Below are 19,204 nucleotides of genomic sequence, written 5' to 3' on the forward strand. Positions count from 1 at the left end.
CCTAGTGTGTGGACACCTTTCCTCCTTCACAGCTCCCTCCCACTGGTGCAGGTCCCGTCCCTATTCTTTTGTCTCTGTTTTTTCTTTTTTCTTTTGCCCTGCCCAGATACGTGGGGAGTTTCTTGCCTTTTGGGAGGTCTGAGGTCTTCTGCCAGCGTTCAGTAGGTGTTCTGTAGGAGTTGTTCCACGTGTAGATGTATTTCTAGTGTATCTGTGGGGAGGAAGGTGATGTCCCCGTCTTACTGTTCCGCCATCTTGAAGGTCTGTCCTGGCAATATTTTTTTAACGTTTTAAAGTTAAAATATATCATCCTTCTTTTACAGGAACACCAGATGCATTTTCCCAGTTACTTACCTGCCCATATTGTGACAGAGGATATAAACGCTTTACCTCTCTGAAAGAACACATTAAATATCGCCATGAAAAGAATGAAGACAACTTCAGTTGCTCCCTGTGCAGTTACACCTTTGCGTACAGAACCCAGCTCGAACGTCACATGACCTCCCATAAATCAGGAAGAGATCAAGTAAGTGGAAAGACTGCATTCACGAAATTTCCACACTGAGAACTCACCCCTCCACAGAAGGCGAGGGTTTTAATATACTGAAAAATTTAGGGGATGTGTCTGGTCTACAGCCTTATGAAAAGGAAAGTGATTATTCACTTGGATTATCTGGTCATTTCTGATTTTAAAAGCACATATGAACACTACTTTAGAGGCAACTAAGTTTTTTTCTTTTTCAGGTAGGTCCCTTTCATCTCAATTTAATTGTTTTGCTTATACCGTAACAAATATTTCCTTACATTTAGAATCTCAGAATGCATACTACTGGAATGTTCAGTGTAGCAAAAATAACTGCATGCCTCTAAAAATCTAAAGTTTAGACTCTGAACCATTTTTAATCTGAAGATTCAATTTTCATATGGTTTATTCTACTTGTTTCACTTTGCCTCAATTTCTAGAAGCATAAACCAAGACTATCCTGTAAGTGTAAGTTACATTTAAATTGTTGGCTCTGTATTTAAGTACAGGTTAACGTTAAAGAAGCTTTTGCCGGTTGTCCTTTTATAAGATCCTGATAACTATCAACTGCAAGTAATGAAATTTAGCTACTTAATTCTAGGTTTAAAAGTCAAGTAAATATTCAGCTGCACAGGGTATGTTGAGGCTATGTCCAGTTTCTTATATCCAAGGATGTGAACATCTGTCTACCTGAGTGCATGAGAGTCTGCTCTGTGTGCGCCTAAGTCACAGATCCCCTAGAGGACAAGTTACCCCAAACCAGAAAACTGCAACACAATGATGAGAAGGGTCAGCCTGTCTTCTCAGGACTCTGGGGACAACACTCACGAACTAAGATAAGGGGTGTGGGAGGGTGGCAGGCAGGGAGCAAGAACCAAGCTTCTCCTTAGGTGGGTCAGTGGTTCAGTCCACGCAGGGCACTTGGGGTGGACCGAGCGCCAGGAGAGGAGAAAACTGACACACGGAAGACAAAGCCCATCTGTTCGTATCTGCCCCACACGAGTCTTGTCAGGGACAATACAGACAGATGCATGCTCTTGCCACCCTGGTGTCCCCACATGACCATGCTATAGACAAGCCCTGGGGAAAGGGTCTGCCAGGTGATGTTTGGGGAGCAGCCCCGTCCTGCCTCTGCTGCCCCACATCCTCTACCCTGAGGGCCCTTGTCAAAGGAGGGGACCTTCAGAGGACAGATGGAACTGGTGGGGAAAGCAGGAGATGCTGCTATAAAATTGTAAGATCTCTGATGAGGGTGAAAGCCACTTTCTGTGAGGATTTCTCTGATGGGTTTTGCAAAGGTAGTCGGTTTTATATGTGAAGTATGTAGTCAGACCAACGTCAGAAAGGAGCCGTGATAAATGTAATAATGTGAGAAACAGAATTGGGAACAATTTAGGTTAGGACCAAAGTGCAGACCATCTGCCTTGCTGGCCTTTGAAAAGTGTCTGAGTTTCGATTCTGTATGAGGCCTGTTGTAGGTGTTAAAGGCACAATAGTGAAAAAGATGAGCAAAGTCCCTGCCAGTAGAAGGCGTGTATTAGTAGGTGACAGAAATGTAAGATACAAAAGCAGGTAGAATGATGAAAAAATAAGGCAAGAGTAAGAGGATAGAAAGTTTTTCTTTTTTTACAGGGTAGGGAGACCTTTCTGAGAATAAGTGTGATAGGGAAGCCACTGAAAGATACTGCATTTTGTCTTTATAATTCTAAGGCAGCACGGGCTCTTGGGTGGAAAGTAGACTGAGAGAGACAAGAAGGAAGCAGGGAGGCCACTTAGAGGCTGTGATCTAGGCCAGAGGTGGTCGGTGTGGCAGACACAACACCGTTAGGGACCGTGGGTGCAGGATGGCTTGCTGAGGGATTGAACAAGGGTCTAATGGAAAGAGAGGGATCAGGGATTCCTCCGAAGTTCAGGGCTTAAGTGATGATCAGATCAATGAGGGAGTTATGCACAGAGGTAAGAGACACACGAGGGGAGGGCCGACTCTTCCAGGAGAGAAATGCAGGCGTCACCACAGGCCTGTTGACAGCAGCCTGTTGCTTCCCAGTGGGGACCATCGAGGGAGCGGCCAGCTGTGAGGGCCTGGCAGCCAGCTGTGAGGGCCTGGCATTGAGGGGATGGGAGACGTCGAGCGAGAGACATTTGGGAGTTGTCACCGTATATTCGGTTTCAAAGCCAGGGGTTTGGGTGAAGTAGAGCATGGTACGTGCTCATTCTCTGTCCTTCCTGTACGAAGGACAGAAGAAGGGAGATTCCAGTGAGGGAGAGCACCCAGCAAGCAGAACTTGAGCCTTTGACAGATGGGTAGAATCTTAACTGTCAGAATTCAGGGGAAGACAGCCAAGAAGTAAGGGATAGTATAAATCAGAGCAAGGAGGTGAAGAGCAGTACGTGTGCAGAAGACTGGGGCTCACTGGACGACTGGGACATAGGCTCCTGAGAGGGGATTGGTGAAGAAGCCTGGAAACTCAGGGGCTATGAACCTGGCGTCTGTAGTAGTAGAATCTGGGTTCAGGGGTGGAGAGGAATCCTCTAGAAATCTATGAGCAGAATTGGTTGAATAATTCAATTCCAGCGGTGCTTCTGTAAGAGTAATAGAGGGTACAGGATATATTCGAAGTATACAGAAGTGGGGATTTGGTAAGCCAGGCAGAAAGCTAGTACAACAACCCATATTGGGCTGAAAAAAATGGAAGTACTTTTTAAATCATCAGATTAAGGTACATTTTGGAAATACCAAACCTACTAGAGACAGGCTAAGGTGCTAAAAAAGCCCAGCCTTTTCTTCTGTGTAGTAATTGTGCTAGAGACAGATGACTGGATGTTCTCGACTGCAGTTCCTTTATCTGTGAATCAGACTGCAGGCGACGTGGCCTCTAGTTCCTAGCAAAGTGCGTAGTATTTGTGCTAATGCTGTGCTGCTTCATACTTCTGATCCTTTAGGAAGTGGAGATTTTCCTTTATGTCAAAGTTCTGTTGCCATGATCAACCTCCTTTTTGGTAATATTCCAAGTGTTAGATTTTTGTGACTGTTAAAATTTGAGAATCACCAAAACATTACTTTTAGTAGACTGGATGTTCTTTAAAGCCTTTTTGCTTTATAAATAAAACACCAATTCTTTCTTACAGAGACATGTGACGCAGTCTGGGGGTAATCGTAAATTCAAGTGCACTGAATGTGGAAAAGCTTTCAAATACAAACACCATCTAAAAGAGCACTTAAGAATCCACAGTGGTAAATATTTGTTTTCTTTGTCTATGGTGAATATCATAGCAATTACGGTAATAAATTAATATCACATGCGATCTACACACATGATTAGAAATGCTGCTTTTCTTTTAGGATAAAGACAAATCTGGAGAAATCTTCTGCTTGTAAATGGTGTTTTACTGGAATCTTAATCTTTGACTAAAGTATAGCCAGTCAACAGGACATACTCCACATTTCCTCATCAGAATATAGCATACGTTAACCAGACATACAACCTGAAAACACTTCAGCTTTCTGGTGAATGTTATTTCATTGCCTCCTCTGCACAGTTAACAAGGGAATGATAAAGGGTATGGGGTACCGCGTGCACAAGGGAAGGAGGAGATGAAGACACTCTTTACATGAGAGAGGTAGAAATGGAACTCGAGGCAGGAGGTGGCACGGGTGCTGTGGAGTCCGCGGGAGAGGGCAGCACAGCAGGGCACGGACTGAGGCGTGAAGGGGGACTGAGAGGAGGGAAATGTGCTCTGCCCTCATCTCACCCTTCTCTTCTACACTAGTCATTGTCTGCAGCTTTACGTACAAAATGAACATTACTATATGGTAAAAATGTTATGTCTGTTTAGAAACTTGTTTCCACAAAAGCCATCAAAACCTAGAAAGTATCCCACATTTGCATTATGAACTCTGTTCGTCTCCTGATTAATTCTGATATATTACTTAAGACTTAAATAATTTTAATGAAAAACAGCTGTTAGCTAATGAGTGGGAAATTATGTGTCTGCACATGCTTATTTTGTGAAGATTTTACAAATATCCTGCAAAAAGAGTAGAGTTGGGTGGCTTTATGAGGGCTGGTTGGTGATATCTGTGTTTTATTTTGGAACTGCATTTATAGAAGTTGTGCTGAATTGGTTGTTGAGGGCTAAATAATGTTAAAGTTACCACTTAAACCAAGATTCATACAAATACATTTAAAAATTTTTACACATTAATAATGTGTCTGGAAAGTAAAGATTGTCTTTTAGAGCCTGAAACAGGATCCTGTTTCTCAGCTTCTCAGCTCCTGTGCCATTGAACAGTTTTCATCAATTTTATACATATATATTAATATTAACATATATTAATATATATATTAAATGGACCTTTTTTCCTCTTACACCACTGTCCTTTTTTCTTCCGGCCTTATTGAGATATAATTGACATATAGCACTGTATAAGTTTAAGGTGTACAGTGTGATCTGACTTACATACATCATGAAATGATTATCACAGTAAGTTTAGTGAACATCCGTCTCATACAGACGCAAAATTATAGAAAAAAATATTTTCCTCGTGATGATATCTCTTAGGATTTACTCTCAACTTTCATATATAACATGCAGCAGTGTTAATTATACTTATCATGTTATACATTGCATTCCAGTACTTATTTATCTTATAACTTCTTATAACTGGAAGTTTGTACCTTTTTTGACCACCTTTATCCAGTTCCCCCCACCCACCCCCCGCCTCTGGTAATCACAGATCTGATCTCTTTTTCTATGAGTTTGTTTGTAAATTTTTATAAAGTGTCTTTGTCTGGTTTTGGTTTTGGTATCAGGCTGATGCTGGCCTTGTAGAATGAGTTCAGAAGCATCCCTTCCTAAAGTAAGATTCACATACAAAATGAACGTCATATGGTCCTGTTGCAGTCATATAAGAGGACTTATCAGATCTATAGATGATACACAGTTGGGATGCACAGATCACACCAAACATTTAAAATATAAGTCTAGAAACAAGAAGTTAATAATCACAGAATCCTACATTGATATTCAAAAATCAACCTCAATCAAGTAGGGAGCTAGTATCTGTAGTACATACAGAAAAACTTTAGGAGTTTCGATGGTGAAGAGCTTTGTATAAGCTAACAGTATGCTGCTGCTTTAAAAGATAAGGCAAATTTAGGCCGCATCATAGAACCAAAACTTCCACTGTGCTCTGCTCTCCATTCATTATGTATTTATGTCTCTTATTCTTAAAATTATTTACTATGAGGCTTGTACACCTTTAATACAGCAAAAATTTTAAAAACATCTAAGAAAAATAAAGTTAAGAAAGTAAGACAGGCACGAAGTAAACGTGAGAACAAAAGGAATATATAAAATCCTTTGCACATGCTAGAAGTGACCACAAATTAGACCCTAAGGTTTCGGAAGTAAGAAGACTACAATTAGTAACCAAGACCCAGAGTGACTGTAAGTAAAAAGAATCAGTTGCTGGAAAAAGCACAACCCTTCCTGATACTAAGTCCATAGAGAAAGTTGTTCCTTGAAGCATCATTAAGAATAAAGAACAGGGAGGACCTTCAAGATGGTGGAGGAGTAAGATGAGGAGATCACCTTCCTCCCCACAAATGCATCAGATATACATCTACATACGGAACAACTCCTACAGAACGCTGGCAGAAGACCACAGACTTCCCAATAGGCAAGACTCTCCCCACATACCTGGCCGTGTGGCTGACAGGGTCTTGGTGCTCCAGCCGGGTGTCAGGCCTGAGTCTCTGAGGTGGGAGAGCCGAGTTCAGGACACTGGTCCACTAGAGACCTCCTGGCCCCATGTAATATCAATTGGCGAGAGCTCTCCCAGAGATCTCCATCTCAATGCTAAGACCCAGCTAAACTCAGCGACCAGCAAGATCCAGTGCTGGACAGGCCATGCCAAACAACTAGCAAGACAGGAACACGACCCCACCCATTAGCAAAGAGGCTGCCTAAAATCATAATAAGGTGACAGACACCCCAAAACACACCACTGGACACGGACGGTCCTGTCGACCAGAAATACAAGATCCAGCCTCACCCACCAGAACACAGGCACCAGTCTCCTCCACCAGGAAGCCTACACAACCCACTGAACCAACCTTAGCCACTTGGAGCAGACACCAAAAACAGAACCTGCAGCCTGTGAAAAGGAGACCGCAAACGCAGTAACTTAGGCAATGAGAAGACAGAGAAATACGCAGCAGATGAAGAAGGTAAAAACCCACAAGACTGAACAAATTAAGAGGAAATAGGCAGTCTACCTGAAAAAGAGTTCAGAGTGATGATAGTAAAGATGATCCAAAATCTTGGAAATACAATGGAGGAAATACAAGAAACATTTAACAAGGACCTAGAAGAACTAAAGAGCAAACAGACAATGATGAACACCACAATAAATGAAATTAAAAATCCTCTAGAAGGGCAGAATAACTGAGGCAGAAGAACGGATAAGTGACCTGGAAGATAAAATAGTGGAAATAACTACCACAGAGCAGAATAAAGAAAAAAGAATGAAATGAATTGAGGACAGTCTCAGAGACCTCTGGGACAACATTAAACACACCAACATTCGAATTACAGGGCTCCCAGAAGAAGAGGAGAAAAAGTAAGGGACTGAGAAAATATGTGAAGGGATTATAGTTGAAAACTTCCCTAATATGGGAAAGGAAATAATCAACTCCAAGAGGACAGAGAGTCCCATACAGGATAAATCCAAAGAGAAACATACCAAGACACATATTAATCAAACTATCAAAAATTAAATACAAAGAATTAAAAGCAGCAAGGGAAAAGCAACAAATAACATACAAGGGAATCCCCATAAGGTTAACAGCTGATCTTTGAGCAGAAACTCTGCAAGCCAGAAGGGAGTGGCAGGACATATTTACAGTGATGAAAGGGAAGAACCTACAAACCAGATTACTCTACCCAGCAAGGAAGGATCTCATTCGGATTGGACGGAGAAATGAAAACCTTTACAGACAAGCAAAAGCTAACGGAATTCAGCACCACCAAACCAGCTTTACAACAAATGCTGAAGGAACTTCTCTGGGCAGGAAACACAGAGAAAGAAAAGACCTACAATAACAAACCCAAAACAATTAAGAAAATGGTAATTGGAACATAACATATCCATTAATTACCTTAAATGTAAATGTATTAAATGCTCCAACCAAAACACAGACTGGCTGAATGGATACAGAAACATATGCTGTCTACAAGAGGTGCACTTCAGACCTAGGGACACATACAGACTGAAAGTGAGGGGATGGGAAAAGATATTCCATGCAAATGGAAATAAAAGAACGCTGGAGTAGCAATTCTCCTATCAGACAAAATAGACTTTAAAATAAAGGCTAGGGCTTCCCTGGTGGCACAGTGGTTGAGAGTAAACCTGCCAATGCAGGGGACACGGGTTCATGCCCTGGTCCAGGAAGATCCCATGTGCCACGGAGCGGCTGGGCCCGTGAGCCATGGCCGCTGAGCCTGCGCGTCTGGAGCTTGTGCTCCGCAACGGGAGAGGCCACAACAGGGAGAGGCCCGCGTACCACAAAAAAAAAAAAAAAAAGAAATACTAGCAAACAGAATCCAACAGCACATTAAAAGGATCATACACCATGATCAAGTGGGATTTATCCCATGAATGCAAGGATTCTGACAAAATTCAACACCCATTTATGATAAAAACCCTCCAGAAAGCAGGCATAAAGGGAACTTACCTCAGCATAATAAAGGCCATATATGACAAACCCACAGCCAGCATCATTCTCAATGGTGAAAAACTGAAAGCATTTCCACTAAGATCAGGAACAAGACAAGGTTACCCACTCTCACCACTCTTATTCAACACAGTTTTGGAAGTTTTAGCCACAGCAGTCAGAGAAGAAAAAGAACAGGAATCCAAATCGGAAAAGAAGAAGTAAAACTGTCACTGTTTGTTTGCTGATGACATGATACTGTACTAAAGAATCCTAAAGATGCTACCGGAAGACTACTAGAGCTAATCAATGAATTTGGTAGAGTAGCAGGATACAAAATTAATGCACAGAAATCTCTTGCATTCCTGTATACACACTAACAATGAAAATTCTGAAACAGAAATTAAGGAAACACTCCCATTTACCATTGCAACAAAAAGAATAAAATACCTAGGAATAAACCTACCTAAGGAGACAAAAGACCTGTATGCAGAAAACTATAAGACACTGATGAAAGAAATTAAAGATGATACAAACAGATGGAGAGATATACTGTGTTCTTGGATTGGAAGAATCAACACTGTGAAAATGACTATACTACCCAGAGCAATCTACAGGTTCAATGCAATCCCTGTCAAACTACCAATGGCATTTTTCACAGAACTAGAACAAAAAAATTGCACAACTTGTATGGAAACACAGAAGACCCCAAATAGTCAAAGCAATCTTGAGAACGATAAACAGAGCTGGAGGAATCAGGCTCCCGGACTTCAGACTATACTACAAAGCTACAGTGATCAAGACAGTATGGTACTGGCACAAAAACAGAAAGATAGATCAATGGAACAGGATAGAAAGCCCAGAGAAAAACCCACGCACATATGGTCACCTTATCTTTGATAAAGGAGGCAAGAATATATAGTGGAGAAAGGACAGCCTCATTCAATAAGTGGTGCTGGTAAACCTGGACAGCTACGTGTAAAAGAATGAAATTAGAAAACTTCCTAACACCATACACAAAAATAAACTCAAAATGGATTAAAGACCTAAATGTAAGGCCAGAAACTATCAAACTCTTAGAGGAAAACACAGGCAGAACACTCTATGACATAAATCACAGCAAGATCCTTTTCGACCCACCTCCTAGAGAAATGGAAATAAAAACAAAAACAAACAAATGGGACCTAATGAAACTTCAAAGCATTTGTACAGCAAAGGAAACCATAAACAAGACCAAAAGACAGCCCTCAGAATGGGAGAAAATATTTGCAAATGAAGCAACTGACAAAGGATTAATCTCCAAACTACACCAGCAGCTCATGCAGCTCAATATCAGAAAAACAAACAACCCAATCCAAAAATGGGCAGAAGACCTAAAATAGACATTTCTCCAAAGAAGATACACAGACGGCCAACAAACACATGGAAGGATGCTCAACATCACTAATCATTAGAGAAATGCAAATCAAAACTACAGTGAGGTATCACCTCACACCGGTCAGAATGGCCATCATCAAAAAATCTACAAACAATAAATGCTGGAGAGGGTGTGGAGAAAACGGAACCCTCTTGCACTGTTGGTGGGAATGTGAATTGATACAGCCACTGTGGAGAACAGTACGGAGGTTCCTTACAAAACTAAAAAATAGAACTACCATACAACCCAGCAATCCCACTACTGGGCATATACCCTGAGGAAACCATAATTCAAAAAGAGTCATGTACCACAACGTTCATTGCAGCTCTATCTACAATAGCCAGGACACGGAAGCAACCTAAGCATCCATCAACAGATGAATGGATGAAGAAGATGTGGCTCATATATACAATGGAATATTACTCAGCCATAAAAAGAAACGAAATTGAGTTATTTGTAGTGAGGTGGATGGACTCAGAGTCTGTCATACAGAGTGAAGTAAGTCAGAAAGAGAAAAATACCCTATGCTAACACATATACATGGAATCTAAAAAAAAAAAAAAAAAAAAAGGTTTTGAGGACACGGGGAGGGGGAAGGGTAAGCTGGGACGAAGTGAGAGAGTGGCATGGACATACATACACTACCAAATGTAAAACTGACAGCTAGTGGGAAGCAGCCACATAGCACAGGGAGATCATATCGGTGCTCTGTGACCACCTAGAGGGGTGGGATAGGGAGGGTGGGAGGGAGATGCAAGAGGGAGGGGATATGAGGATATACGTATGCATATAGCTGATTCACTTTGTTATAAAGCAGAAACTAACACACCATTGCAAAGCAATTATACTCCAATAAGGATGTTAAAAATTAAGTTAAAAAATAAAGAACAAAATATTTATATCATCCTGAGAAACATTTTTAAAATAATACAACAGAGAATTTGATAGTGTTTTCTCTCTAAAATAAGATTCTTCAATAGAGACCAATGATATTTCACCAAAGTGCAATTCAGAAAAAGCATGTCCCAGGGTGGCTGATGGATGCCGTCCCAGTCTACGGCTCCTGGATGGTTTATTCCAAGGGGAGAGTTCAAGCAGGGCTACTCAGTGTCATCCCAGATACATTGAGAAACTAGTATACCAAGACAGTGCTGTGACAATTTCATTGTATTTTATACAATATTGGTCCATAGGAGATTGGAAAGTTTTTTTAATGAAAAAACAAATGACCCTTCCCCACAGATGGTTTTGAAAGCACTGTTTAGAGTATCTAGTAATGAATGAACTGCATATCCTTCAGGAATCCTCTGTAATTTTTTTTCTCAGCTGAGTTTTCGTAAGACCTTGAGGGTCAGGGTCCTCGATTATATGCCCTAAAATTGCCCGGATAGTTGGTCTCTTCTGATACCCATGAAATGAACCCTATGCAGAGACGTGTGTCACGCGTCATGTGAACTTCACACGTGGGTGGGCACTGAGCTGTGAGAAGGCCACCACACCTGCACACACGGAGGTGCAAAGGAGCCCCTGCACCTGGGCTGGGATCCTCCCAGCAAGTAACCTGGGTTCGTTCCACGGCCTTACAGTCATTTTAGCCTGGAAAACCTTTACATCAGGTGCAACCAAACACCCACCCAGCCATTAAAAAGAAGTCAGTGTTCGCAGTACATGTAACTTTGAGCAGCACACCCTCCTGATATGACCTCCAGGGCTGAGTGGTTACAAACACCGACCCAGGTCGACTGGTAAGCGAGCTGATGTGCTTCAGCTATCATCCGTAAGCTATGAAGTTAGAGTTAGAAACAAGAGATTTTCTAACAAACGTAGTGACTTTGGCTCTAGAATAATTGTCCTGCAGACTTTCTTTGCAGGAGTGGTAAAGTATCAGGGTGATTCCCAGTAAGCATAATGATAACTAGCACTTACTGAACACTTAACTCTGTACAGCCACACTCTAGTTATTTGCATGCATTAAGTCATATAGTTCTCACAATAACCCTGTGAGGTGGATGCTACCATTTCCTCTTTTTTTTTTTTTTTTTTTTTTTACTGATGAGAAAATGGAGGTTCAGCAAGCTTAGCTTTGTCCACAGTCACTCAGCTGGGACATGGCAGAGCTGGGGCTCTGACACAGGCATCCTGTCTCCAAAGCCACTGCCGTACCCACCGTGCTCTTCTACCTCCCAGTTTGTAAAGACAGAAGTAACCTGTATTACATATGCTTATTTTCCTAGAGAGCAGGAGAACAAGCGTAGCTCACCTAAAAATGCCACCGAATAATTAAGAATGTTAAAATAAGAGAGATACTAGGACGTATCCCTTGTTTTACCCCCACTGGAAATTTTTATCTGATGCATTTTGAGTAATGAATCACATTTCAGGCATCCCACTGCAAAGATATTGATTAAACCGGAGAATTTCCAGAGGTGAGTTAACAAGCGAGTAAGGGTTCTAAAAACCATGTCCCACGAGGAACGCGTGAAAGACCCGGATATGTTCAACCTACACAAGGGAAATTGAAGAATACACGTGACAGCTCTTCATCAGTTTGGAAGTCTGGCTCGTGGAAGAAAAGTTAACCCAGTTCTGTGGCATCAGAAGCAAACTAGTGCAGGGAAGTAGGCGTTCCAACAAGCGGACCTTGGCTTAGTCCTGCGCCTCTGTCTCACTGCCTTTGGAAGGAATCACTAACACTTCTTGAGAGCACACTGAGTTTTGCTATATAATCTCATATAACTGCTACACCAGTCCAGTGAGGATGTATCTACATTTATTTATGCACCAAAACACTGAGGCTTAAAAAGGTTAAGAAAATAGCCTGTGACAGAGCCAGAATCTGAACCCAGATCCACGGTCCTCAGCAGAGCCAGACTAGACTGTCTTCCACAGAGCTGTCCAGCAGCAGTAGACTCCTTTTAATAAAGGAGGTTAAGCAGAGATGAGCCAGTGTCAAGGATGATATAAAATGAACTCTTCATTGAGAAGGAGGCTATATAGAGGGCTTATTAGATTCCTTCCAGTTCTGATTTCTTAGATATAAATTTCTATGAAAATATAATGCACTTGTTTTAAAGTTTACAACATTGAAGTTACATTACTACCAGAGCTTATGTTGACTTTCTTGCTGCTTTCCTTTTAATTATTAAAAAGAAAGGGGGAATGTGTTGGGGGGCTGGGATGAACTGGGAGATTGGGATTGACATGTATACACTAGTATGTATAAAATAGATACCTAATAAGAACCTGCTGTATAAAAAATAAATTTCAAAAATTCAAGAAAAGAATAAAGCTGAATATACCAGAAACTAACACAACATTGCAAATCAACTATACATCAATTAAAAAAAAATAAAGTGGCTATAAACATCAAAAAAAAAAGGGGGGAGATAAAGAGCTTTAATTTTGCTACTGAGTAGATAATCAGCATCGTCACATTTCATAATTTTCATAATTAGCCATTCATTCATCTAAAGAAGGTTTTTAAAGAGCATCTCCGTGAGCTGCTGAGCCGCACTGTAACAGGTGCAGGTAAACGGCCCATAACACCTGGAGTTTGCTACCTCTCCGAAAATGGGCATCAGTAACCTTTAAATTATAAACGATGAACTATAAGTTAAAGCAAAAGGAAAAAAAATAGGTTGTATGTAAATATTTCATGTAGCTCAGTGCTTCTCAAAATTTTCTGTCAGAGTACCCCTACTGGCCTTGTACCCTGGAAGGTCTAAGGAAGCAACTTAAAGGAGGCCTCTGTAAGCAGGAACCTTCTTTGTTTTTTTTCCTAACGTTTCACAGAAACATTGCATTTGTGCAACATAGTCTAACCTGTGTCTTAATATTTACATGTTTTAAATTACCATAACCACTATCGCTAAAATTGAAACTGTAAGATGCTTTTCATACCCAGTAAAACATTGCCTGATATATCCAGAAGTACATACATCCCAGTTTAATAAGCCAAGGCTTATAACAATACCTTGTATTTAAAGTTTTCTTCCCATTGAAAAAGATATTTTCAAGGAAACCTGTGGAAACCTGTGGATATGGGAAGGATAGATATTCATGACTCATACAGTTAAGGCGAGATGTTCATACATGTTAAGCCTTACGGGAGATTTACTTTTCTTTCGTCTAATATTAATTTCTCCTACAGATGGTTAAGTAGAATAAAATATAGAAAATTACATAAATTGGTGAAACAGGATAAGAAAAACATTACTTGAAAGAGTAGGATATAATTTTTTGGTATTTGAGAATGATTTGAACGTTTAAAAGTTTGCAGAAATGTTGGACACATATGCTGAGAAGACTCTTTTATTGGTTAGCACGTAGTTCAGACTCACGTTTTACTGGTGTTTATGACATTTACGTAGGTTTTGAACGTAAAGTGATGATTCTAAATAAAATTATATTACAAACATACATGGTAACCTCTTTTTAAATTGATACTGCTTGTTTTAGGGAAAACGTGGATACGTAAAAATTTATGAATGTAATTTTTTGTTGTTGTTTAGGAGAGAAGCCATATGAATGCCCAAACTGCAAGAAACGTTTTTCCCATTCCGGTTCCTATAGCTCACACATAAGCAGTAAGAAATGTATCAGCCTGATGCCTGTGAACGGGCGACCACGAACAGGGCTCAAGACCTCGCAGTGTCCCTCACCATCTCTCTCGGCATCACCAGGCAGTCCCACGCGACCACAGGTACGGCAGAAGATAGAGAATAAGCCCTTCCAAGAACAACTTTCCGTAAACCAAATCAAAACTGAGCCTGTGGACTATGAGTTCAAGCCCATAGTGGTTGCTTCAGGAATCAACTGTTCAACCCCTTTACAGAATGGGGTTTTCAGTGGTGGTGGCCCCTTACAGGCAACCAGTACTCCTCAGGGTGTGGTGCAAGCCGTTGTTCTGCCAACGGTGGGGTTGGTGTCCCCCATCAGTATCAATTTAAGTGATATTCAGAATGTACTTAAAGTGGCAGTAGATGGTAATGTAATCAGGCAAGTTTTGGAGAATAATCAAGCCAATCTTGCATCCAAAGAACAAGAAACAATCAGCGCTTCATCCATCCAGCAAGGTGGCCATTCTGTTATTTCAGCCATCAGTCTTCCTCTGGTTGATCAAGATGGAACAACCAAAATCATCATTAACTACAGTCTTGAACAACCTAGCCAACTTCAAGTTGTTCCTCAGAATTTAAAAAAAGAAAATCCAGTCCCCACCAACAGTTGCAAAAGTGAAAAGTTACCAGAAGATCTTACCGTTAAATCTGAGAAGGACAAAAGCTTTGAAGGAGGGAATGACAGCACTTGCCTCCTGTGTGACGACTGTCCAGGGGACATCAGCGCACTTCCGGAGCTAAAGCACTATGACCTGAAGCAGCCCGCCCAGCCCCGTCTGCCCCCCACCCCAGAAGGTGCCAAGCCCGAGGCCTCTGCTCCCTCGGGGTCCGGAGACGGCAGTCTGTCTCCCAGCCAGCCACCTTTAAAGAACCTCCTGTCTCTTCTGAAAGCATATTATGCTTTGAATGCACAGCCAAGTGCAGAAGAGCTCTCAAAAATTGCTGACTCAGTGAACCTACCGCCGGATGTAGTGAAAAAGTGGTTTGAAAAGATGCAGACGGGACAGACTTCAGTGCAGTCTTCTGAAGCATCTTCTCCCGAGCCAGGCAAAGCCAACATCCCAGCTAAGAACGATGATCAGCCTCAGCCCACAAACGCAGATGAATCCCAGGACGGCACAAGGAATCTCCAGAGTCCTCTGAAGATAACTAGCTCCCCCGTCCTACCAGTGGGGTCCGCGGTCAATGGTTCCAGAAGCAGCGCATCATCCCCATCCCCCCTCAACCTCTCCTCCTCCGGAAACGCACAGGGTTACTCGTACCCGGCAGAAGGGGCACAGGAAGAGCCACAAGTCGAACCTCTTGATCTTTCACTACCAAAGCAACAGGGAGAGTTATTGGAAAGGTCAACTATCACTAGTGTTTACCAGAACAGTGTTTATTCTGTCCAGGAAGAACCCTTGAACTTGTCTTGTGCAAAAAAGGAGCCACAAAAGGACAGTTGTGTCACAGACTCAGAACCAGTTGTAAATGTAATCCCACCAAGTGCCAACCCCATAAATATTGCTATACCTACAGTCACTGCCCAGTTACCCACGATCGTGGCCATCGCCGACCAGAACAGCGTTCCTTGCTTGCGAGCGCTGGCGGCCAACAAGCAGACCCTGCTGATCCCCCAGGTCGCCTACACGTACTCGACTGCAGTCAGCCCGGCGGCCCAGGAAGCAGCCCTGAGGGCGGCCCAGCCCAACGGAAATCAGGTAAAGAATGCCCGCACCCTCGGCCTCTACTGGTCAATTGCTCGTTTGACTTTTTTTAGTGAATTTTTCTAATAAAAATCAGTCCCAAGAGAGCCAAGCAGCTTGTTAAGCTGTCATTTCTGAAAGGAAATAGATGAATGTGTGCCTTAGTACTTTTCAACGGCAGTTTTGTTATTCTGCTGAGAAAAGGGTCGATGAGTCTCAGCTAAATATTGACTGTTTGAAACTAGAGACAGAAGAGGAAAGTAAACCTGGAATGCTTACTAATCAGACTTCTGTTTTCTAGTCAGATCCCAAAATTCGTTAACGTTCTGTGTCGATTATGATCATTCGTAAATGAGAACTTGTTCACAGACATTTCACACCAGGCAAACTTAGCTATCACTTTTTATGTGTTAACACCTCTGTTTATAAAAAAAAACTGTAAACAAACAAAAATTAAGTATATAAAGAATTCATCTAGTGAATTTACTAATGACTTTATAAGCTGTAAACTACATAGTGTTCAATCATAATGATACATGAGGGAATATTCTTGTGAATCTATGTTTGCAGTTTCCTCTTTAACTCCCCCCAAATCCATGACGGTTTTGATAGAACCAATGTGTGTGATTGCTGTGTGTCTCACTGTCCGGGCTTTTTCTCTGTCACTGACCTTGATGTCTCTCCATTTTTTTACATCAATTTCTGATTAAATTTATCTCTAGTATTCATTTGATTCAATCTTTTTTTCCAAATATTTGCTCTAAGTAGGTGCAGCTAAAATAATTACAGTATCCTGTTCAAGTGTGTTTTGCTGCTTTTGGTCTTTAACTATTGCTACCAATGGGCTTCCCGTAATTGTGGTAACTCTTGAAAAAGTTTTCACACGGCTAAATTTCTCACTAAGTCTAAATTTTGGGTATATAAAACACTCTTCATGCCTTTGAATAATAAACAGGGAGCCACAAACATTTCAGTTAATCATCCAACTAGATCAAATAACGTTGAAAATCGAGTCCCTTTAGCACCATTAGCAGCTCGCAAATGCCAGAAAAATGTCGGCACTTCTCCCGCCTCGCAAAGCCGTGAGAAACGTGGAAAACCTTTGAACTTGTAGAAAATTTGTGAGTTTAGAATGGAAGACTTCAGAAAAGACACAGGATCTTAGGGGCCCAATCCCACTACAGGCTCCCTGAAGAATTATTCTACCGGCAGGAGGCCCAAGTTTCCTCCCCAACCCTATCCCTAACCCGAAACTCTGAAGATTCGTTGTTTAGCAAGTGTTCTTGTTTAGAAATGTAGACCCTCCTACATTGTTTCCATCTTGCTCCTTAGAAAAGTGATAGGGAGACAGTGGAGTTTAGTTCACAAAACTCTAAGGTTCTGGAAGATACAGTTTGAAGACCACTTTTTTTTAAAAAACAGAATCTTAATTTTTGCTTAGTGAAACCCAGAATGAAAAAGTGAAGGTAAGTGATGCAGTCACAAATCTGTGATTGTTTAGCAAACTCGTAAGTTAAAACTTTCTGCCAATTTCTCATACATTAACGATTCATATGGAACTAGGTGGACTGTGTTAGTACTGCGTTTTGTATTACTTATTTTTGGTGTCCTTTCTTCTCGGCGCCAGCTGGCCCTGGGTTTGCTGCGGTTGTGGCTGTAGCGCCCCTCCCTTTTGTCTGTGTCAGCCCCACCTGTCACCTGGCCCTCCCCTTGGAGCCTGCTTTGGTCAAGTTGTGGAAAGTGTAAATCACAGTAGTTCTTTAATCTGTGCTTTTATTCATGTCTCTTGTTTATCTTGTAATTTTAAAGGAAATTTTCCTACTTCTTTGTCTCCTCTAGGATGAAAGGCAAGACACTAGCTCAGAAGGAGTATCAAATGTAGAGGATCAGAATGACTCTGATTCCACGCCACCCAAAAAGAAAATGCGAAAGACAGAAAATGGGATGTATGCTTGTGATTTGTGTGATAAGATATTCCAGAAGAGTAGCTCGTTGTTGAGACATAAATACGAACACACAGGTATGTACGCTCGTGAACCTGGCAGTTTTGGAAAAACAAATTTATAACCATTTCCAGCCTGAAGTGCCCCGAAGCCCGTCGGCTTCGTGCCATCTTATTTCATAGCTGTGCCCTTATTTTCAGGTAAAAGACCTCACGAGTGCGGCATCTGCAAAAAGGCGTTTAAACACAAGCACCACCTGATCGAGCACACGCGCTTGCATTCCGGGGAGAAGCCCTACCAGTGCGACAAGTGCGGGAAGCGCTTCTCCCACTCGGGCTCCTATTCCCAGCACATGAACCACCGCTACTCCTACTGCAAGAGGGAGGCCGAGGGGCCCGAGCCGGGGGCCGCGGGCCCAGGGGGCCCGCCCGCGCACCACGCGGGGGCCCGCGCCTCCCCCTCGCAGGGCGACTCTGATGAGAGGGAGAGCTCCACGCGGGAGGAGGACGAGGACAGTGACAAGGAGGAAGAGGAGGAGGAGAGGGAGATGGAAGACCTGCAGGAGGAAAAGGAAAGTGGAGGACCGCAGGGGGGGGAGGGGCGCGAGGGGGAGGGGCGCGAGGGGGAGGGGCGAGCCAACTCCGAAGGTGCGAGGGAGGGCGCAGGAGCTGGAAGCCCAGCCCACAGTTTAGAACACAAAGTCAGCCAGGGCGCTGAGCAGGTGTCTGAAGAGAAAACAAATGAAGCCTGATCGTTTTTCTAGAAAGAAAGAAAATTCTAATTGGTAATGAAGTTTGTTCTATGTTATACATGCTTTTCACGGAAACACAGTAACCTGTATACTGTGATTTCTGTTCACTACTGTGTAAAGTAAAAATTTAAAAAAATACAAAATACCAAAAAAAAAAAAAAAAAAACCACACACAAAAAAAAATCCGGGTGTGCCTGAACCTCAGACCTAGTAATTTTTCATGCATTTTTCAAAGTTAGGAACAAGTTTGTAACATGAAGCAGATTAGAAAACTTAATGACTCAGAAAGCAAAGATGCAACAGGTTAAAGGAAACTGATTGATTACTTAGATAAGCATCTGGCATTGTTTCATTTTATCAGTATTAATTATCACTCTTACGTTGGTTTATTCTTAAGCTGTACAATTGGGAGAAATTTTATAATTTTTTATTGGTAAACATATGCTAAATCCGCTTCAGTATTTTATTATGTTTTTTAAAATGTGAGAACTTCTGCACTACAAAATTCCCTTCACGGAGAAGTATAATGCAGTTCCAGACCGTGCTAA

At 41.9% G+C, this 19,204-nt stretch overlaps 1 protein-coding gene across 6 annotated transcripts in view; it reads left to right on the forward strand.

The window, feature by feature from the left end:
• Nucleotides 1-18,839, forward strand: part of ZEB1 (zinc finger E-box binding homeobox 1) — a 190,146-nt gene extending 171,307 nt beyond the window's left edge. For all 6 annotated transcript variants that reach the window (XM_029238873.1, XM_029238875.1, XM_029238877.1 and 3 more), the window contains 5 exons: nt 324-526; nt 3,653-3,758; nt 14,170-15,977; nt 17,802-17,982; nt 18,106-18,839. In XM_029238873.1, the coding sequence (XP_029094706.1) occupies nt 324-526; nt 3,653-3,758; nt 14,170-15,977; nt 17,802-17,982; nt 18,106-18,656 (2,849 nt within the window). In that variant the 3' untranslated portion in view covers nt 18,657-18,839. The remainder of the gene's footprint in view (nt 1-323; nt 527-3,652; nt 3,759-14,169; nt 15,978-17,801; nt 17,983-18,105) is intronic.
• Nucleotides 18,840-19,204: the final 365 nt, after the last annotated feature.

Source organism: Monodon monoceros, unplaced genomic scaffold, assembly GCF_005190385.1.
Source record: "Monodon monoceros isolate NGI ecotype Baffin Bay Population unplaced genomic scaffold, NGI_Narwhal_1 Super_Scaffold_21, whole genome shotgun sequence".
NCBI lineage: Eukaryota > Metazoa > Chordata > Mammalia > Artiodactyla > Monodontidae > Monodon > Monodon monoceros.